The following is a 22777-nucleotide window of genomic DNA, read 5'->3' as shown; positions in this document are numbered from 1 at the left end:
TGTTGCACTTTTTCATGACTCACTTTGTAAGGAATATGTAAAAATGTATGTACATGTAGAACACTTAAGTAAAGCTTTTCCCATTTTGTTATGCTTAAAAGCAGAGTTTAAGGCATAGCAGACCTTAAGAAATCTGTACATGCTGCTTAAGAATAAATATTAATTTTTGCAGCAAATAATTTGCAAACTGCTATGTTTTTAAAGGAGCAACACCAGAAGGATTCACTATGGTGTGGTGTACATTTTTTTTTCTCATTAGTAGATCAGTTTCAAGGTTTGGCTGTGGCTCATATTAAGTTATGAACATATTAACAACTTAAGATATGGATTCAAAACAAGACAATAGGCCTGGATCCAAATTTCTCCTGGATGGTAGAAATCAAGACCAATATTCAATCCAATCAACTACTGATCAATCAGTTTATCCATACAAGGTAATGGTATAAAACATAATTACAAACATTTAAGAGTGGTGTGATGAAAACAAATTAAATAATTTCACATTTTTGACATACTATATTTACAAATTTGTAGCTCAGAGAAATGATGGAAGAACTGATGGAAGATGTAGAACTTGATTTCGGTAAGAGAAAGACTGTTGACAAAGCATATAGAATCATAGCATCAAAGAGTTGGAAGAGATCTCATGGGCCATCCAGTCCAACCCCCTGCCAAGGAGCAGGAATTTTGCATGATATTTTGCATGAATTTTGCAATAATATCATATTCTTGCCAATAATGTGGTAAATCACGTGCTAGACAATGCTACTATAGGGTTGATTTTTAACAATTTGGCAGACCAGACCCAAAGTGTGGTCACCGAAGCTTCTTTATTATCATGGTGAAAAGTACTGATGTTGGGTGCCTCAGGATTCTGCCTCAGCCCAGTGTTTTTTAACATCTTTTTAAGTCATGTGGATGATGGAATAAAGGGCATGCTTATATAAATAACAGATAGCCCAAAATTAGGAAGGGTAACTAATACCACAGAAGCCAGAATCAGGATTCACCAGTGGTTCCCAACCTGTGTGTGGTCCATGGACCACCAGTGGTCCGCAAGAACTAAAATATGGTCTGCAGCATCACCATTACTACACCATTGCAATGAGAGTGACCAAACTCCGGAAACCCTCTAATAGTTCTGAGGCTTATTAAATATGGTCTTCTGTGGGTGACCAGATGGTGATTACTGGATGGCATATGCTCTATATCAGAAGCTAGAGCTCATGTGGTCTATCCAATGCAATTTTCTGAATCGGCACCCCAAATAACCAAACTGAATCTAAAATTGACCACAAGCTGATTCATAACCCTTTTGGTATTAATGTTGGAGAGTGGTCCCTGGTCAAAAAAAGGTTGGGAACCACTGGTCTAAACTGACTGGAGAGCTGGGACAAAAATAAAAATGAATTTCAGCAGGGAGAAGTGTAAGGTATTACACTTAGGACAGAAGAAATTAACAGAGAAAGCTATGATGGGTGGCACCCAGATCAAGAAGAGTACATGTGAAAAGGATGCAGTAGCTTTAAAAGCCACTGTAATTCTAGGGTGCATCAATAGAAGCATAGTGTCTGGATCAAGAAATAGCCACACACTATTCTGCTTTGATCAAACCCCACCTGGAATACAGTGTCCAGTTCTGGGCACTACAATTCAAGGACAAACTGGAACATGTGCAGAGGATGGTGTTCAAAACAGTGAAAGGTTTGGACTCAAATCCTTAGGGAGCAGGCCATGTCTAGCCTGAACAAAAGGTTAAGAAATGACATGATAGCCGTGTCTGAATATTTGAAGGGATGTCATATTGAACATGGAGCCAGCTTGTTTTCTTCTGCTCCAGACCACAGGCCACAGAGCAATGGATTCAAACTATGGGATTTAAGATTCCATCTAAACAATAAGAATAATTTCCTGATGGTAAGAGTTGTTCAGCAGTGGAATACACTGCCTTGGGATGTGGCAGTGTTTTCAATGTTTTTAAACTAAGGTTGGATGACTATGTGTCTAGAGTGCTTTCATTGTGTATTTTTAGCAGGGGGTTGGACTGGATGTCTTTTGTGGTCTCTTGCAATTATAGTATTCTATGAAAATTTTTCATCTAAACATTAGAAAGCACCTTCTTCAAGAACTGAGAGACTTCAAGGGCCATCCAATCCGACCTCCTGATATGCAGAACTACACAACTAAAGCACACGTAAGAGATGGCCACCCAAAATGTTTTTAAACCACAAAAGAGTAATAGAATACATACCTCAAATGTAGTTCCCCAAGAATATGACTATGCATATGCCCTCCCTACTGGCTACAAGTTGACTCTGACTTGTGATTATGTTTTCACTGAGAGACCTCCAAGCCACCTTATCCTTAGCCGAGAGCCATGGCCTTTCTGGCTGATCCCAACAATCTGGAATGTGGTCTTCTCTTTTCCTACTGCCCGCCACTTTAACAAGCATTCTCATCTTTTCTAACAAATCATCTCTTCTGATGATATGGTCAAACATACAGTAGATTTGGTGTAGCCATCTGGGTACAGCTTCTGGGTAGTTAGCTCTAGGGCCCATTTATTTATCTATTTAGTAGTCCATAGCACCCACAGAACTATCGGCTTTTCCCCCAGGCACCTTTCACAAACATACAAAGTATTTGAAAACACAATGGCATGAAACCATCCTAACGTTATTTATGTTATTTATGTCCACTTCAGACTCATGTCTAGTTCCTTCGTAACAGTGCTTTCAACTTATCACCACTACTACTGCCACTAGTATTTATTATTTATACAGTGCTTTTACCTGGCACTTTACGAATAAAAAATAAAAACACAGTCCTTGTATATGTGTTTGTGGCTGGGGTGCCCACTTCCACAAGAAGCTTTAACCCACAGTGCTGAGGAGCCACCAAAAGCCCTCCCTCCGTTGATATTTCAGGTTATATTGAGCGTCATGAACATGTTGCCCAACCCGTACTTATTTAGGCAATCCCTCGTTGTCCGAGTAGGATTGTCTTCCAAGATCAGTGTACTGGCAGTGGGTCCGTAGGTGACCGTGGAGCCCTATTCTTGATCTGCAACTTCTCCTGCAGCGCTGATGGAATCGTTCCAGGAGTTGCATGTGACATCTGTAGACAGTTCATGTCTTGCAGGCGTATAGCAGGGTTGGGAGGACAATAGCTTTATAAACAAGGACCTTGGTATCCCTACGGGTGTCTCAGTCCTCAAACACTCTCTGCTTCATTTGGAAAAAAGCTGCACTCGCAGAGGTCAGGCGGTGTTGTATTTCAGTGTCAATATTGACTTTCTTGGAGAGGTGGCTGCCAAGGTAGCGGAAATGGTCAACATTTTCTAATGTTACACCATTAAGCTGTATTTCAGGCATTGGAGAGGGATTGGCTGGTGACTGCTGGAAGAGCACTCAATGTTCAGTGACAGGCCGAGCCTCTCATATGCTTTTACAAAGGTGTTTAGAGTGGCTTGTAGGTCTTCTTTTGAATGCGCACAGATGACGTTGTCATCAGCATATTACAGTTCTGTAACAGATGTTGTTATAACCTTAGTTTTGGTTTTCAGTCTGCCCAACCCATGTCAACGTCCTCTTCAAACACCATACTGCCCACCACCCAAGGAATGTTTTCATTCAGGAACAATTTCATCCTAGATTTTACATGCTTCCTCCACCATTGGTGTGGAATTTGCATGCAGCCCCTCCCTTAACCTTTTCCTACTCTTTTCAATTGTTTGCACAACAAACAGAGCAAAACTCATGAGCAACTACACATACTGGAGGGGTTTGTGGGATTAACTCCACATGACGGAAATTGTTTACCCTGCATCAAGTCAGAGCACTGTGACCGCCACTGACAGTGGACCTGGACCACATTTGGCACACAGAACCCTCATGACTAAAGAGGTTTGGAGAGAATTCACCTTGATTTATAGCCATGGTAGGTACTAGGATTTATAGTTCACCTGCAATCAATGAGCACTGAACTCCACCAAAGATAGAATTCTACCATTTTACTATGATATGTTAGAGGAGGTCCGTGGGTGTGATCCCATGGGTTACTACACTGGGTGATGTCAGAAATATTAAAAATAACAAAAAATGTGAATCAAGCACTGAAAGGATTAAGTGGATGCAATAACTCAGCAAACCTGCAGTTCAATATAAGCAAACATGCCTGTTGCTTAGTCAGAGAGAGCTGTGTGTGAGAGATGCCTCTCTGTGTGAGAGAATGCCTCAGTGGGAGAAAGGTCTCAGTGGTAGTAGGCCCCACTGTGGGAGAATAGGACATAGTCTGTGAGAGAAGGCCTCACAATGTGATGTAGGCCTTAGTGTGTGAGGTAAGCATCGGTATGAGAAGGCCTTGTGTGTGAAGCTCCAGTGTGAAGGTTGAACTTTATTTGTGTTATGGAAACCTTATTCTTGTAAATAGTGCAACCATATTATTTTACTACAAAGAAAGGCCTCCTATGGAACAGATAACATTGGTCTGTGTGTTTTTGTTCTTTTTGGGCTACTGGTGCTGGGTCATGCTGGGGTTACTCTGCTGTACTTTTGCGGGGGGTGGGATGGGCTTTAGCACAGTAGGTTAACCACCAGCTGCAATAAATCTTGCCAACCGGAAGGTTAACAGTTCAAAGTCAGGGTGAGTTCCTGATCTTTAGCCCAGCTCCCTGCCCACCTAACAGATTGAAAACAAATGTGAGTAGATAGTTACTAGGCTAAAGTGGAGAGGTAATTAGGCACAACATTTTGATCAGAAAAAGGAGGAAGCTTACGGACAAAAGAAAGCTCGTTGCCAAGGAGATGGAGTGACAGCACCCCCTCCCCCCATGTCCAGAATGAAGCACAGCCCCCAAAATGCCAAAAGAAGGGAAAGCCTATATATATATCTCTATCTGTTGTCTGTCTTGTCACTGCATAATTGGCACTGAATGTTTGCCATCTATGTGTTCCATGATCCGCCCTGAGTCCCCTTCGAGGTGAAAAGGGTGGAATATAAATACTGTAAATAAATAAATAAATTTATGAGGGTTTTTTGTTAATAAGCCCATTCGCCAAACAGGTGATACCAACCCTAATGATGCCACTGCTATGCTAACAAAAATCCACACTTTCTTGGCTGCCACTCTGCTATACTTATTTGTCTGAACGTATCTCCCTCTACATCCCGCCTTGCAGTTTAAGATCATCCGGGGAGACCCTGCTCTCGCTCCTGCCAGTGTCGCAAATATGTCTGGTGGGGACGAGAGACAGGGCCTTCTCAGCTGTAGCCCCTGCCTGTGGAACTCTCTTCCCAACGAGGAAAGATCGGCTTCATCCCTCCTGTCTTTTAGGAAGAAATTGAAGTCGTGGCTCTGGGACTAGGCTTTTGGACAGCAGGCAGAAATAGCACTTTAGATATGGAATTAGACTGGAATGGTGATATGGCAGTTAATACAGTTTTTATTGTTTTAATTAATGTTTTATTTATTGTTTTAATTGTTATATTGCTTTGATATATTTAATGGCATCAAATTGTGCCAAATGTAAGCTGTCCTGAGCCCCCCTTCGGCGGTTGAGAAGGACGGGGTAGAAATACTGGAAATAAATAAAATAAATATAGCATCGTGGGAGCTGGACTTCAACTCCCACAATAATAATAATAATCCCAGGTGACAGCAGGATTGAAGAGAAACAACTGGAAAAGCTGACACAATATGAGGATTTAAAGATTGAACTGCAAAGACTCTGGCACAAGCCAGTCAAGGTGGTCCCAGTGGTGATCAGCACACTGGGTGCAGTGCCTAAAGACCTTGGCCTGCACTTAAACACAACGCTGACAAAATTACCATCTGCCAATGTGGGATCTGCACACATTATTTGCCGATACATCACATAGTTGTAGACACTTGGGAAGTGTCTGACATATGACCCAATTCAACAGGCTGCAGATGTCTACTGTGGACTCATCTTGTTGTGTTTCAAATCATCATCATCATCATCATCATCATCTTTATTTACAAACCGCCACCATCTCCCCAACAGGGACTTGTGGTGGCTTACATGAGGTCAAGCCCAACAGTTCATTACAATAAAATAAAACCAAAGCACAAAACAAACAACACAATAAATAAAATAATAATACTATGAGAAATCATTCACAATCACAATGTACAAGATAAAATGGGAAACACTCAGGGTTCCTAACAGCCTCAGGCCCTTTCCTCCCCGCCCCCCCTTCAGCTACTTAAAAGGAAGGGGTCTGAGGCTGTTCGGAATGGTGGGAGTTGAAGTCCAAACCACCGGGAGGAAGTGAGGGCCGAAGTTTACCCAGGCCTGCTCTATGCTATGGGATCCTGGGATCTGGAGTTGAATGAGGCCAAACTCAAGAGACCTGGCGAAAGCGCCACTGCCAGGCTTCCCCAGCGTTGCGCCATTAAGAGTGACCGGGGTGTCGCTTGGGGCTGGAGCTGGAGCCTGGGCGAAGGGATGCTCCTCCACGGGTGCCTGGGCGTGCTGCAGAGCTGAGGGAGGCCCCGCCTTCGTGGGCCCTTCTCCCCGGGCAGGAGGCACCCGAGGCCGGTCCCTCCCAGGACGCAGCCCCTCCTCCTCCTCCTCCTCCTCCTCTTTCTTGCTTTCTTTCCTTCTTTCTTCTGCGCCCAGCAACACCATGAGGCTCCTGGCGCTGCGCCGCTTCCCTTGGAGGCTGCTGCTCCGAGCGGCGCCTCTCCGCACCGAGCCAAAGCCAAGCAGCGGCGGGGTCTGGCGGGGTTTTGGGGGCCCTGCAAGCGCCCCCCGCGCCTCTTTCCACCAGGGCCTTGGCAGCCGGGCCACGCAACAGGGCGGCAGCGGAGCAGCCAGGTAGGAGGAGGAGGAGGGCGCCCGGTGCCTCCGTGGCACTCTCTCTCTCACTCACTTTCCAGCCAGCCTTTCTTCTTCCCACGTGGAGGGTCCCTCTCGGCCCCGCCTCCGCGCTGTTGTCGTCTGATGCAACAACGCCGTCCGCCCGCCCGCCGGCAGGGGGAGTGGCACGTCGGGCAACCAATAGGCGGCCGGGAAGCTAAAGGTGGCGCTCCCTATTGGCTTATCCGGGCTCCGCGGTTTTCCTTGCTTTTCCTCCGCCAGCGCTTTTGAGTGGCTTTCCGCCAGTCACAGGGCGTCTTAAACTTTTCCACTAGAGAGCCCTTTCCAGCCCCAGAAATGTTTACGTGACCCAGGTATAGAGGCATATAACTAGGCGCCTTTCCACACAACAACAACAACTCTAGCACAAAGGTTGCTGTAGGTTTTTTCGGGCTATATGGCCATGTTCTAGAGGCATTCTCTCCTGACGTTTCGCCTGCATTTATGGCAAGCATCCTCAGAGGTAGTGATGCAGGCGAAATGTCAGGAGAGAATGCCTCTAGAACATGGCCATATAGCCCGAAAAATCCTACAACAGGCCATGAAAGCCTTCGACCATACATTGAACTCTAGCACAAGCCAGTAAGGATGATCGGCACACTGGGTGCAGTGCCTAAAGACCTTGGCCTGCACTTAAAAACAATCAGTGCTGACAAATAATAATAGGTAAGGTAGGTAAAGGTTTTCCCCTGACATTAAGTCTAGTCGTGTCCGACTCGGGGGTGGCGCTCATCTCCATTTCTAAGCCGAAGAGGCGGCGTTTTCCGTAGTCACCTCCAAGGTCATGTGGCCGGCATGACTTCATGGGGCGCCGTTACCTTCCCACTGGCAATACTGGAACCTTTTTGAGGCCCAGAGGATGATGCCGCAAACCATAAAACACTGATGCACATTTGTGGCTTTCTTTTGTGCATTTTTGTGGGAGTTTGTTGTCTGGCTGCTGGAGATTGACACTAGTGTTGAACTGCATTCAATGGTCAGATGAGGCTTTAGTGACAACAATAATAACAACAACAACTATATTTGTATCCTGCCACCATCTCACAGAAGCGACTCAGGCAGCTTATAGAACAGCACATTGGCTGCTTGATGGTTCAACAGGCACAAAGGTATTACAAATATTGTGTCAAAAATGAACCTCAGGCAGTTGTTCATAAAGTGTCTATGAAACATGAAGGAATTTCGCGAGTTAGACATAGGCGCTATCTCTTGTGCAACATAGTCATTATCTAAAAATGCACATATTAAAACGTATTGGGTGCAGCATTCCAGGAGGCAGTACAATACCAGGTTGATGCATAGAGTGGACAAAGCAAGCTCCTGCTCCAGCTCTTATTTCCAAAAACCTATTTAATAGATGGTTCTCAAATAGAGGACATATCAGATATTAAACTAATAAGAACAGATGCGACAGTTGCTATTAGCCACTTACTTAGGTTATCCCTCGTTGTCCGAAGATGATGGTCCTCCAAGGTCGGTGTTCTGGCGGTGGGTCTGCAGGTGACTGTGGAGCCCTATTCTTCATCTGCATCTTCTCCCGCAGTGTAGGCATTGGTTTCCAGGTGGAAGGCGGTCCTGGTCAGGGTTGGCTTGACATGCCTTCATCTTGGCACATTTCTCTCTTTTGCCTTCCATTCATGCCCCTTCAAATTCTACAGCACTGCTGGTCACAGCTGACCTCCAACTGGAGAGCTCAAGGGCCAGGGCTTCCCAGTTCTCAGTGTCTATGCCAGAGTTTTTAAGGGAGGCTGAGAGGCAATTACAAACTAGTGCATGGTATTTATGGCAAAATCAATCAGTTGTAATTGTGCTTGTGTGCTAGGTAGAAAAATGCATAAGAAGGTGTAATTGTTTCATACACCATACTGGTGAGAATAATGCTGGTTTTATTTTTAGGGAAATCATTGAGACCTCTAGGAAAGCCCTGAATGTTTTGCAGAAAGAACATCCTGCACTGACGCCAACGCTCTCGGTTGTCCAGGTGAGAGAAACAAACACCACCAAGTGTTAGCCATCCAGAGCAAGGAACTTGAGCTTTGTCTGTAAAAGCAGGGAAAGCTGTAGTGTATGAGTGGCATTGATAGTAGTGGAATGAAAATCTTACTTTTAGATTCAGAGTGATAAACAGGCAGAAAAGAATATATCAGATATACTTATGGTTGATGAAAATGTAGGTGTGGATTTTGCAATTCCTGATGATAGCAGAAGCAAAGGAAAACAAAGGTTATGAAATACTGAGATAGAGAAATGTGCCTCTGGGAAAAAGGGAACAGGTGTGGTTCCAGTGGTGCTGATGTTCTGGGATCATAGAATCATTGAGTTGGAAGAGATCTTGTGGGCCATCCAATCCAACCCCCTGTCAAGAAGCAGGGAAATCACATTCAAAGCACCCCCGACAGATGGCCATCCAGCCTCTGTTTAAAAGCTTCCAAGAAAGGAGCTTCCACCACAGTCCAGAGCAGAGAGTTCCACTGCTGAACAGCTTTCACAGTTAGGAAGTACTTTCTAATATTCAGGTGGAATCTCCTTTCCTGTAGTTTGAAGCCATTGTTCCACATCCTAGTCTCCAGGGCAGCAGAAAACAAGTTTGCTCCCACCTCCCTATGACTTCCCCTCACATTTATACATGGCCATGATGTCTCCTCTCAGCTTTCAATTCTGCAGACTAAACATGCCCAGCTCTTTAAGCCGCTCCTCATAGGGCTTGTTCTCCAGACACTTTATCATTTTAGTCACCCTCCTCTGGACATATTCCAGCTTGTTGATATCTCCCTTCAATTGCAGTGCCCAGAATTGGACACAGTATTCCAGGTGTGGTCTGACCAAGGCAGAATAGAAGGGTAGCATGACTTCCCTGGATCTAGACACTATACTCCTATTGATGCAGGCTAAAATCCCACCACATGACAATGTTGTCTCCAAGGTCTTTTTCACATGTATTGCTATGTAATTAATTGACAAAACATCTGAATCAAAGCACCATAATGTTGAATATTCGAAGTAGCACTACTTGGAACATTCCCCATTATTTGACAATAATTTATCAATTACTGGATTCTTGGGTAGAGGAAAATAATTGATGTTCCCAAATGTAGTCGGAAATATCTGGCAGACTGTGAAACCAGGAATAATGTATTGTTCTGTTTGCTTCTCCTACTTTTATTGTAGTAGGCTAGCTTAGCCCTGCAATACAGTCCTGGGAAATTTGAGAATCCTTTTCCAAGATGGATGCTGTGGGTGTTCTGAGGAGAGCCCAAATGCTGTACACTGTTTCCCAGTCTTATGATCTGTAGAATACTCTTGAAAACCACACTAGTTTGTTTCCATTTGTATCTTGTCCTGGCTTGCTTTGCTTCAGTATAACCACAATGTGCCAACATCAGCGTTGGGTTTTTAAAAAACAGCTGGGAATAGGCTTGTGAAGCCAAGCTACGCAGTGCCCCAAAAGGTGCCCAAAGGTGCCCAATTCTCTTTCATCCTTGCTAATGTTAAGGAACAGGAAATGTGTACTCAGTTTTTTCAGTGTGTCAGACAAGTTTATTTGGTAAAAGCCCTTAGTCATCCTAAACATGCAGCATAGTCAAGCTGAAGGATACATTTTGAAACAAACAACCTTCGTGATACTGAAGCCTGTTTTGTGTATTTAATTCAAGAGCTATAACAGAAAGAATCCTAATGTGTAACATAGTCTCTATCATGTCATATACAGGGTGAGGCAGCATAATTTTCTTTTTTCAAAACTTAATAAAACCCATTGTATGAATCAGAAATTTTATTAATTTTTTTATAATACCTAAGTTTTGTTTTACGTAGTTTTGAAGATCAAATTAGGTAGGTGACACCCCTCATTCTCCACTGTCTCTCCAAAGAGGCAGGCTCCTACCCAGGCAACAGAAGATTTCTGGCGTTTGTCATGACTCTTGCCAGCATAGCAGGTGTTATGTTGGCAATTTCTTCCTGGATGTTGGTCTTCAAATCTTGTAGGGTCCTTGTACGGTTCACATAAACACGAGATTTCAAAAAACCCATAGAAAAAAATCACAAGGGGCCAAATCTGGAGAGCGGGCCGGCCACTCCAAATCCGCTCGAAAAGTAGGCCTCAACGGCAAAAGCACGCTCCTCACTGTTCCAATGCATGATGGTGACTGAACTGTGTCAGAACAAAACTTTATACTCTCGCCTCTCGAATGAGATCACTAGCGCTCCGCTACGTCTTCAACCGACTGAATGGCGCACATTTTAAAAAAGGAAGTTATGCTCCCTCACCCTGTATAACAAAACATCAATACACTGTTCAGAAAGTAAATTACTTTGAGCATTTCTTTCACCAGAAATATTCACTGGGGGATTTGCAAAATGAAATAGAAACATAGGGTGCATCTACACTGTAGAAATAGTGCAGTTCAACACCACTTTAACTGCTACGGCTCAGTTCTATAAAATCATGGGAGTTGCAGTTTGGTGAGGCCTTCCTGGTGGGCATCCTTTGACAGAGAAATGCTAAATACCTGCATATCTGCAACTCTCACAAACTCAGAGCATTGAACCATGGCAGTTAAAGTGATGACAAATTGCATAATTTTCTACAGTTTTTTTTTAAATCATGTCAGAAGCGACTTGAGAACATACTGCAAGTCGCTTCTGGTGTGAGAGAATTGGCCATCAACAGAGACGTTGCCCAGGAGACACCCAGATGTGTTATCATCCTGCTGGGAGGCTTCTCTCATGTCCCCACAAGCTAGAGCTGACAGACAGGAGCTCACCCCATCTCACGGATTTGAACCAGTAACCTCAGTAACCCAGCTTTCAGGTCAGCAGTCCAACCATCATGAGGGTTTAATCCATTGTATAAATGCATCGTAGAGTTGCAAGGGACAAAAAGAGTTGTTTAATCTAACCCACTACCATGCACAGTTAAAGCAGTCCTGGAAGATGCCATCCAATCTCTTTAAAGCTCTCTAAGGAAGGAGAGGTAGGATAATGGTAGTTCTGCCTACTATTCTTACAAGTCTATTTTGTGACCCTCAGTTGTTACCCTTTTTCCGCCTCGTAGAAGTAAATTGCCTACCTTAGAAACCTCCTGAAGTGGCAATTCATCTTTTTAAAAGGTTGCACATGCAAGTCTACTCATTTTCAAAACCAGATGTTGAGTTCTCTTTCTTCTAATTATGATTATTGTTGCTGTTACTACAAGTAGTAGTGGCAGCAATGGTAATAGCAGTAGTTCATAAAATTGGTCCTCAGACGTATTTCAATTGTTATTCTCTGCAATACATAATAATAAGGTTTACCATGCCTTCCCTGCTTTAGACACACCACAGTTAATCATGTTCTCTATCATCCATTTCTAAGTTTGCTAACCAATCGTTAATGAAGTATAGATTATGTGCATTCATAACCCCCCCCCCCCCAAGATTTTATCTTGACTGCTACAGTTTCTCTCTCTTTTTTTTCTTTTCTTTGCATCCTCTCAAGGTTGGTGATGATTTGGGACAAGAAATGATCAGAAATACTGCTGAAGAGGTGAGAATATAAAACCCTGACGCCACTCTCCCTTCCTCATATGACTGCAAGATGCTTGAGTTTATAGCAAACTACATATCTTTTTTCTTCACAGATTGGCTTGAATATGGTGCATGTTTGTCTTCCTCCTGACTGTACTGAAATTGAGGTAAATCTTTTTGTAAAATTAGTTATTTTCTTTTCTTTTGCTACTGAACGGATGCCATCTTCATCTGTGTCATTTTTCTAACTGCCTGTGAGCTAAATCCAATGCAAAGATTTCAGTTCACTTAAATATGCTCAATTCTTTCTTGGATCTAGGTGTGTTTATTCAATGTGAATATAAAAAGCCTAACAAAATGCATAGGCCTGGAAATGTCACTGAAAGATTGAATCGTGTGGTTGCTCAGAAATGTGCAGAATTCAGAAGGAGCTATAGTGGTTCCAATAAGAAAATTATGTATCTATGTATTAGGCTTACTTTGTGCTAGAGTTCGCTGAGAACAAAGCACAGAACTCTGGGAAATGTAGTTTGGAAGGTGAGGAGCCTATGGCAGAGAATGCAAAAGGCCCTGCTCTAAACTACATTTCCCAGAATTCTGCTTGCATCAGAAAGCCCCAATCAGGAGAGGGGAGAGATTTGTCTTTTTGTAGCATCAGCCAGTCAGAGTTCCAGTGAATGGTTGGATCTGTTGTTTTTTCACTAACTATTCTTTAGAAACACTTTAGAAATGAACAACCAGGTCCCCCTAATTTTGTAATTACTTTTTTTTTTAATGATCGCACATGTCTAGTAAACAGAGGTTATTGAATCCAGGCTTGTGCTTTGACAATGAAGTCAGGAATATCCTAAAGATCCTAAAGAAGCTCCAGTCCTATAGCCACTGTGTAGGACTCATTTGCAGTAGAGTCCTACACAGGCCCGTAGCCAGGATTTCGTTTCGGGGGGGGGGGGGGGCTGAATTTTTTTTACGGGGAGTTTCGGGGGGGGGGGCTGAGTCTGAGTGAAAGAGGGTCTAGCCTAGCAAACCTTTTGTATCATTACCCCAATACCCCCATGCATATGGGATATATTGAGTATGGTGAACAGATCATGATATGAATAAACATAACAGTTTAAATAATGCACCAATAAGGTCTTTTCGCGAACCACCATGAAAATTTCAGGGGGGGGGGCTGAAGCCCCCCGAGCCCCCCCCCCCCCCCCCCCCGGCTACATGCCTGGCCCTACACAGTGGCTTTGGGATTGGAGCATATTTAAATTTTTGAACAGTTATGTTGAGTCAGACTTAAGGCTGACTGTTCCAGCATTCTGCTCAGAGTTGCTCAAGGAAACCTACATTTAGTACATGAGTGCAACTGGCTGCTGTGTCTCATATGTCTCAATAATTGACACACACAGCTGGACTGCCACCCCACTTAGTAGCTATTAATGGCTCTAAACTCAATTAATGTCAACAATCTCCTTTTAAAGCTGAGTTGGCAGCCTTCTCTGCATCTGGCACTATCATCTCAGTACTCTGAATTAATGTCAGCAGTAGTGGCCTTATTTTTAAGGGTTGTTTTCCACTCATAGTTGCATTCTACAAAGCCTAAAGAATTAGTTTCCAGTATATGATTTTCTCATTTCATTGTTGAAGGAAGCTAAGAAAAGTCAGGAAAGGCAGTTTTACTTCTGCATCCAATTGAAGGCATGGCTATTTTGACAAGCCTTTGACTATGTTTAGAATCCTTTAATGAACACATTTGACTATAAAGATTATTTCACCAAGCAGTTTATGAGCCTGATATTGATTGCAGTTGTTTTATTCCTGCAGCTATTGTTACATTTTGCTGATCTTGACCAGGGATTTTGTGATGTTTATATTGGTTGTTTTTGCTTTTGTGTTATTGTCTTTGTATTTTTTGTATTTTGTGAGCTGCCACGAGACCCTCTGGGAGATGGTGGCGGGGTATAAATAAAGATTATTATTATTATTATTATTATTATTATTATTATTATTACTTTGTTTATTGTGTTCTAAAAGTGAAGCCTGTTTTAAAAATCCTGACTTTCAATCAACCTCTAGGTCATAGATGAAATCATAAAATTGAACGAAAACCCTAAAATCCATGGCATTCTCCTTCGCCTTGGCAAATTGTCATCCACAAGCAAAATAGTGAATGCTGTGAAGCCAGAGAAAGATGTAAATGGGTAGGTTTCACATAATATTATGGGCTTCGGGATTTGTTTTAGGGGCCATTGCATTTACATTACTAATTAATATTATAAACCTTTTGTTCAGCGTAGATTTAAAAGACAAGGGGGTAGTTTTTCCCTTCAGTCTCTTGGAAGTGGTGTCATTTTGGAGGGTTTGGCAGGCTCAGCACCCCATTTCTGGTTGAAATTGTCTTCAAACCAGTCACAAACAGAATAACATAATTTTGAACCCTTCTCCTTCTTTTTTGCCTAATTGGAGCTTAAGAAAGGCTTGAAGTCCAACTGTGGCCTGTACTCCTTTACTTTTCTACAAAGTACGATGTCAACCAATTACTTTTACTTTGTTGTTGCTTTTTTCTGTGATTTTAAATCATTTCTGACATATGGCTTACTTACTTACTTACTTACTTACTACTTATGACACATGGCAACCTTAAGGTGAATCTATACTTAGGAAGGAGCGAATAGTGAAAAAAAAGCTGGTGTTATGAAACTTATGTTTTGACTTGGGCTTGCTAAAATTAATGACAGTGTAATTTTGCCTAACACAGATTGAAATCCCGAAAACATAACAGAAACAAACTAGTGCGACCTTAAAAATTAAGGAGTTTCACTTGGCACTAGTTTTTCTTGTCCCTTGTGTTTATATTAGACTTGTTGCTTTTGTTGCATCAGAGTAGCATGGTTCTGACTCCCTTCCAGAAAAAATAAAGCAGAAAAAAATTTGATGTATTTTTCATTATACGCTAAGTTTTATACTTCTTGACTGCAGCTTTGATCAGTCCTTGCCAACATGGAGAGTGGTGAAAACTGATGGTCATTGAAATTCACCAATCTCTATAGCAGTGGTTCTCAACCTGTGGGTCACCAGGTGTTTTGGCCTACAACTCCCAGAAATCCCAATCAGTTTACCAACTGTTAGGATTTCTGGGAGTTGAAGGCCAAAATATCTTGGGACCCACAGGTTGAGAACCACTGCTCGGTTCCTGGCATGAGTAGTAGGTTTAGCACATTGCTTCTTAACCTTTTTCTGTATTACAGACTTCCACTTTAAATATCTTTTGTTGCCATGGACCACCAAGATTTAAAAATTAAACTCTAAATATATCAAATATTTATTTAAGATGTTTAACAGGGCTCTTCAAATTTGGAATTATTTCAAATCTAAAATATTAATATGTTTATAACACTGTTTCATGCCTTTGTGGACATAGTGCCCCCCCCCCCCCCCTTGGGACAATACACACTACAGATTAGAAACCCCTGGTTTAGAACAACAAAGAGAAGACTTAAATTTGAATATTATGATGTTTAATCTAGATTACATTTTTTAAAACTCAGCAGAATCCTTTTATATTCTTACACAAACTTTCTGATGTCTCTTTTATTTATTTATTTGCTTTATTTCTATACCGCATTTTTCAGCCCAAACAGGCGACTCAATGCGGTTTTTTACCTCTTTCTCGGTTTTTTGTTGTTTTTTTTTTGGAATTCCAGAGTAACAGATTTTAGCTTGGCAAGGTTGGTCCATGGAAACATACAAGACTGGGTGATCCCCCCCTCTGCCAGCGCTGTGATCAGGATTCTGGAAAAGCTAGGTAGAATATAAGTGCTTATTGTTTACTATAATCTCTTGGTTTGTATACTCACATCCTGAGCTGTCATGTTGCCTGAATCAAGTAATGGTCTCTCTCCTCCAGCTATTCCTCTGTAAATGTGTAGTTAGGAAAAAGAATTCAACACCCTAAGAGAATATGCTTTGGTGAACATTGAGGGGTGCCATCGTAGGAACAGGAATGGGTTAATGGTACAGAGAAGCCATTTGAAGTTTTGGCTTTCAACTTGCCCTTGGGCTTTCAACTTGCCTATATGTAGTTTTGTGTCTTCCATATGCATAATGAATTTAATCGTTAATTAACGAGACTCAGTAGGACATACTTCTCAAAGGATATATAGAATTGCTGTTAAATTTCCATTTATTATAGAGTTCTAATAATATTATGAAAGTAGATTACAGAATTTTTACAGACCATGCTTCTCAGTGTGGTGATCCCTGGATCAGTCCTGGTTTGTGAGACATTGGCTGCTGGTCTGTGGAATTTTCTGGAAAGCTGGGGGGGAACAATTGTATGGACACAGTTATGGTAATAGTTCCTAGTGAATTTGAAAAATATTGCCAATCCTTCACATCAGGTAGCCTTAGAAGCATTGTGATAAAGACTATTACTGAGGGGTGAACACTCAGGGCGTCCTTACCCTTGCTTACCTTGGTGTGACACTGGATTGAAGAGAGATACAATGAGTTGCTGAATTACTTTCATTGGCAAATAGTAAATGGGAATATAAATTTTATTATTAGAGATTTTAAAGACATTCTAGAATGATCTCATGGGTTTTTTTCCTGAATTAAAATATATCTTAAGCCTCAGTCCCATACCAACTAACTTAAGTCCACTAGATCAGTGGGATTTCCTGTTTGTAGAATTGCACTGTTAAAACAAAGTATCTAATGGAAGAAATCTCAAATGTACCTGAATCTGATGGAGCTGGATGTCATTAATGTTTTTGCTACTCAAGCCCAGGCTGCCTTTCTTTATATAAATAGACAAAAACATCTCTCTATTAATCTGTCAGAGTTGATCAAATGTCTTCTTTCCTTACTTACATGGTGGTCTTGGACATTTCAAAAATGCATAGAGCATAATTTGGTCTATTTTTTTTTTAAAGTAACTTTTTTCCCTTCTTACAAGGGACAGAGATATAATGAAACAAAGAGGGGAATGTAAACTTTGACATTTAATATCTGTGGTTCTGCTGTTCGTTGTCTTTATCAAGTACAGTCTGTTCACAATGTTGCTAATTGGAGGACATGTTTTTTTCTGCCACCCAGCATGTACTACCCTAGATGGGAAAAAGGTGTTACTTTTGGGAGTTCAAGGACCTTTGGAAATCTCCTTGCAGTGCCTTCTTCGAAGAAAAGGGGCCATGACTATCAGCTGTCCCTGGGAAATGAAGCAACTTCAGACTCTGGTGAATAATATATCAACTATTACATGCTTTAAATCTTCCTTTTTGTGTTTGCTGCGTAGCAAGGTCCTGAATTTGTTCATTTTAGTATATCCAAGAACCTTGTTCACTCTGTGAACTCAATTCATAGTTTGTTTATTTTTCTTTTTTAATTTGCTTTGCTCTTCTTTAAGTCATAAACAAGTTTCAGGTGCATTTGCCATTTCTCATGTTTCCCGTTTCTCCATCATCCTCCTTCTCTTACACTGTAGTGCAGTTCAGGCACTTACATGGCTAAAACTAGGGATAGGAACATGAATGTCCATGTAACCTCTACCCTCAGCTTCATAAACACATGAGAATAATGTGTGCATGTGTTCCTTTAAGTTGTCTGTCAACTTGTTGCAATGCCGTGAATACCTTAGTTTTCTTAGACGGTGAATACTCAAAGATGGTTGTGCCAGTTCATTCCTCTGAACTATAGATTTGGTGGTCTCTCATCCAAGTGCTAACCGGAGCTGACAGACAGAGTCTGATGCTTTTTGGGTATTTTGGCCATCATAGACCTCCATAAATACCTGAGCAGGAAACTAGACTTCTCCCACCCCGGTCATTCCACAGATATGTCCCACCCTGGACATATCTGTGGAATGTCCTGGGTGGGAGAAAGAGCTCTTGTCTGCTTGAGGCAAGTGTGACTGTTGCAATTGACCACCTTGATTAGCATTTAACGGCCTTGCAGCTTCAAAGCCTTTCTGGTTGCTGCCTTGGGGGATCCTTTGTTGAGAGATTTTAGCTGGCCCTGATTGATTCTTGTCTGGAATTCCCCTGCTCGTTGAGTGTTGCCCTTTATTTACTGTCCTGATCCTAGAGTTTTTAAATACTGATAGCCAGATTTTGTTCATTTTTATGGTTTCCTCTTTTCTGTTGAAATTGTCCAAATGCTTGTGGATTTCAGTGGCTTCTCTGTGTAATCTGACATGGTAGTTGTTAAAGTGGTCCAGCATTTCTGTGTTCTCAAATACTATGTTGTGTCCAAGTTGGTTCAACAAGCGCTCTGCTATGACTGACTTCTCTGGTTGAATTAGTCTGCATTGCCTTTCATGTTCTTTGATTCATGTTTGAACAATGCTGCATTTGGCGGTCCCTATGTAGACTTATCCACAGTTGCATGGTATATGGTAGACTCCTGCAGAGATGAGAGGATCCCTCTTGTCCTCTGCTGAAAGTAGCATTTGTTGGATTTTCTTAGTGGGTTTGTAGATCGTTTGTAGGTTGTGTTTCTTCATCAGCTTTCCTATGCGGTCAGTGGTTCCCTTGATGAATAGTAAGAACACTTTTCCTGTGTGTGGATCTTTGTCTTTACTCTTGTGGCTTGTTCTTGGTCTTGTAGCTCTTCTAATGTCTGTGGTGGAGTCTCCATTGAGCCCGGTTTAAGTGTAGGTATCTTTCTCTGTATAGTTTGCCATAGATGTGGGCAAAATGTCAGGTGAGAATGCTTCTGGAACATGGCCATTCAGCCCGGAAAGCTCACAGCAACTCAGTGATTCCGGCCATGAAAGCCTTCGACAACCATTTCACCAGCTTTTTGTGAATAGTACTAATATTATTGTTGTTGTTTCCTTCATGTATATCCCGCCTTTCCCTTAGAATGGGGACTCAAACTCACTTACAAATTAGATTGAAAACACATAAAACATTAGTAAATATATGTGTGTTATTTAATAAAAATAATCTATTGAGTTGAACTATTTAAAATCCAATAAAAGACCAAAAGAGAAAGAAAATACTGTAGCTTTGCTGGCTTAATTAGGAACCAATGCTCTTTGTGATGTAGTGGGATGAGCAGTGGAATACAACTCTGAATCTCTGATCAGCTACGGAAACCAATTCAGTGACCTTAGGCAAGACATGCTTTCTTGGCCTTGGAGGAAGACAAGGACATGTTTTACCTAAACAAAAATTGCCAAGAAAGCCCAATGAGCTGGAGTTGCCTTAAGGTGACCATAAGTCAGAAGCATCTTGAAAGCACAAAACAATAATAAAATCAACAATTGCATGTTGAAGTTTCAGTGCCCCAGTATTTCCTAGTGATTCCCAGAAGGGGGCAACCAAATCAAAAAGTTACCGGGAGAAGCAAATCTTTCTGGTTTCCAGGCTTGAAAAGCAATGTATGTTTTCTGCAGTCTGAGCAGCTGGGGAGCTAAGACATTTCTGATTGGCAAAACACTGTTTTTACAGCTGTTGGTGTTACTGTAACATTTTGTGTGCATTCACTGATGGACAGAAGTTTGAAAAAATGCAATTGTCACCCCTGTGGCAAAACAGCCTCCATGAAGCTTACATTTTTGAGTTCCTTTTACTCTGTTCTCTGTTCCACTGCTGTAATCTCCAGCAGAGGTTCTCAGTCTTCCTAATGGCGTGAGCTCTTAATACAGTTTCTCTTGTTGTGGTGACCCCAACCATAAAATTATTTTTGTTGCTACTTCATAATTGTAATTTTGCTACTGTTAGGAACCGTAATGTAAATATCTGATATGTAGGATGCATTTTCATTCACTGGACTAAATTTGGCACAAATACCCAATATGCCCAAATTTGAATACTGGTAGGGTTAGGTGAGGGATTGATTTTGTCACTTGGGAGTTGTAGTTACTGGGATTTATAGTTCACCTACAATCAAAGAACATTTTGAATTCCACCAATGATGGAACTGAACCAAACTTGGTATGCAGAACTCCCATGACCAACAGAAAATACTGGAAGGGTTTGGTGGGCATTGACTTTGAGTTTTGGAGTTGTAGTTCACTTACAACTAGAGAGCACTGTAGACTCAAACAATGATTGATCTGGACCAAACTTGGCACAAACCCCAAATGTGGAGTTTGGAGAAAATAGACCCTCACATTTGGTAGTTGTAGTTGCTGGGATTTATAGTTCGCCTACAATCAAAGAGCATTCTGAACCTCGCCAACAATAGAATTGGGCCAAACTTTCCACACAGAACCCCCATGACCAACAGAAAATACTGTGTTTTCTGATGGTCTTTGGTGACCCCTCTGACACTCTCCATGCGACCCCTCCAGGGTTCCCAACCCCCACGTTGAGAAACGTTGATCTACAGTGATTTTATTTTTTAGTGTTATTACTCTTTGTGTGTGTGTGGAACTACATCTAAAAAGAGAGCTGTTTGTGCATAATTCAGCACAGTGGTGAGCAAGCAATGCCTCTTGGGGTGTTTTTGGACTGCAGCTATCATAGGTTCTAGCTGTGAGGAATGATGGGTGTTTTAGTCTAACAGTACTTCATGGGATCCAGATTGCTCACCCCAGATTTAATTCAAGCAAACCCATTTGGAGGATAAATTATGAAAACTCCTTTACTATTTTTTAAATTTACTATATATTTTCATTTATATAGATACTATGACTTAATCATAGTCTACTTTCCAAAATACCCTTTAGCTGTATGTTCATAATAGATCCCTGATAGTAAGTCAGGATTTTTTTTTAAAAAAAACAAACAAACACTGAAAGGTGTGACCTGCCAGTTTTTTGTGCATCTTATCTCCAACATTGCATCTGCCTTTGGAATCCTCCCAAACTCAAATATGGATAAATTGGTTTCATATGCTGGAGCTTGATTTTTGAGAAAGAATATGCCCTGTTTTTTTAAACAGAGTTCAGTGCCAAGCAGATAATATACTCTGAATTCTTAAAAACAGATCACTTGCATTCTGGAATAGAGCCACGTTTTTTCACCATATTGCAGTATCACTCTTAAAGCAGACCTGTTGGAGGCCCAAAACATTGAGTAAACTATTTTACACATAGAGAGGGAAATGGGAATACATCCAGTATCGATTGTGGTAGTACCAGCACATTTAACAGAATTTCTGAAAGCTTAGTGTTTCTAGTTGCATCATGTATTAGTGCAACACTATGAGAAACACAAAAAGTCGCATTTCCAGAGTATCTTTTAAACTATCTTGAGTTCAGTGCTCAACAACCATGGTTTGCATTAAACAGGTCTAGTGCTACATTTGTTCTAGAAAGGTGAAGGATTGTGTGATCTCGTTGGTTCTATGCATCAACAGAAACGTCATGTATCTGTTGGTTTCTGTACACAAAACAAGAATGAAATTCCCCAAGAAAATATATATTGAGGAACACTTGTTTGCAATATGTTCATATTCAAAATAGTTGAGTTATAATTCGATCCCAGATCCCAAAAACATTTATTTATTTATTTACAGTACTTACATACCGCTTTTCTTAACCCTGGGGGGGGGGGGGGGACTCAAAACAGTTTACACAGAAATAATGGCAAAATTCGATGCCTTACATATGTAAACCAAATCACAGGTCAACACCATATAACTAAGCAGATAATCAATAAGACAATTCACTATAAGAAAAAAGGGCATTTAATACATGAAATATAAGAATTAAAACATCTAATAAATACATTAAAATCACATGATCCAAGCGCGTAGACCAGGCCATTCCAATGTCGATTGCACATATTCCTTATTTGCTTCTTATACTCGTTACTTTACTAATCAAAAGTTTGGTTGCATAACCATGTCTCTGTTCTCTTTCTAAAGGCCAGGAGGGCAGGCACTGATCTAATCTCACTGGGGAGAGAGTACCAGAGCTGAGGAGCCACCTCTGAGAAGGCCCTGTCTCTCGTCCCTGCCAACCGCACTTGTGAAGCAGGCGGGACCAAGAACAGGGCCTCCCCAGAAGATCTTAACCTCCTTAGTGGTTCACAGAGGGAGATACATTTGGGCAGGTAAGCTGGGCCGGAATTGTTTAGGGTTTTATAGGCTAAAGTTAGTGCTTTGAATTGTGCTTGGTAGCAGACCGGCATACAGGCATTTCCCCTGTATGCCGCTCTGGGGAAATTCTTGGCTGCCGTCCGTTTACCATTTGAAGCTTCTGAACAGTCTTCAAAACAACCTCATGTAGAGCTCATTGCAATAATCTATTCTTGATGTAACAAGAGCGTGGACCACCGTGGCCAAGTCAGACTTCCCAAGGTATGGGTGCAACCGGTGCACAAGCTTGTTGGAGGGAGGGATAGGTAGAATTAAATTAGGAAAATTGTACATTTTTACTTATCTGATCAAATTCAGAGGCCCTGTGCTTAAATTAAACAAAAACAAACATGGACCTCCCATGCA

The 22777-nt window shown here is 41.6% G+C and overlaps 1 protein-coding gene and 1 non-coding gene across 2 annotated transcripts in view; one reads left to right on the top strand and one right to left on the bottom strand.

The window, feature by feature from the left end:
* Positions 1–6562: 6562 nt before the first annotated feature.
* The window catches only part of MTHFD1L (methylenetetrahydrofolate dehydrogenase (NADP+ dependent) 1 like), a 134772-nt gene continuing 118557 nt past the window's right edge, over positions 6563–22777 (top strand). Inside the window, exons 1-7 of the mRNA XM_060753560.2 lie at positions 6563–6842; positions 8781–8865; positions 12360–12407; positions 12502–12555; positions 14456–14580; positions 16084–16184; positions 17477–17616. Coding sequence (XP_060609543.2) covers positions 6652–6842; positions 8781–8865; positions 12360–12407; positions 12502–12555; positions 14456–14580; positions 16084–16184; positions 17477–17616 — 744 coding nt within the window. The 5' untranslated portion in view covers positions 6563–6651. The remainder of the gene's footprint in view (positions 6843–8780; positions 8866–12359; positions 12408–12501; positions 12556–14455; positions 14581–16083; positions 16185–17476; positions 17617–22777) is intronic.
* On the bottom strand, positions 8138–8325 carry LOC132762209 (U2 spliceosomal RNA). The gene has a single exon (XR_009630126.2). It is a non-coding gene; the product is annotated as a U2 spliceosomal RNA (small nuclear RNA).

The sequence above is a fragment of the Anolis sagrei genome, chromosome 1, assembly GCF_037176765.1.
Source record: "Anolis sagrei isolate rAnoSag1 chromosome 1, rAnoSag1.mat, whole genome shotgun sequence".
Taxonomy (NCBI): Eukaryota; Metazoa; Chordata; class Lepidosauria; order Squamata; family Dactyloidae; genus Anolis; species Anolis sagrei.
This window is presented reverse-complemented; position numbering and strand designations above follow the sequence as displayed.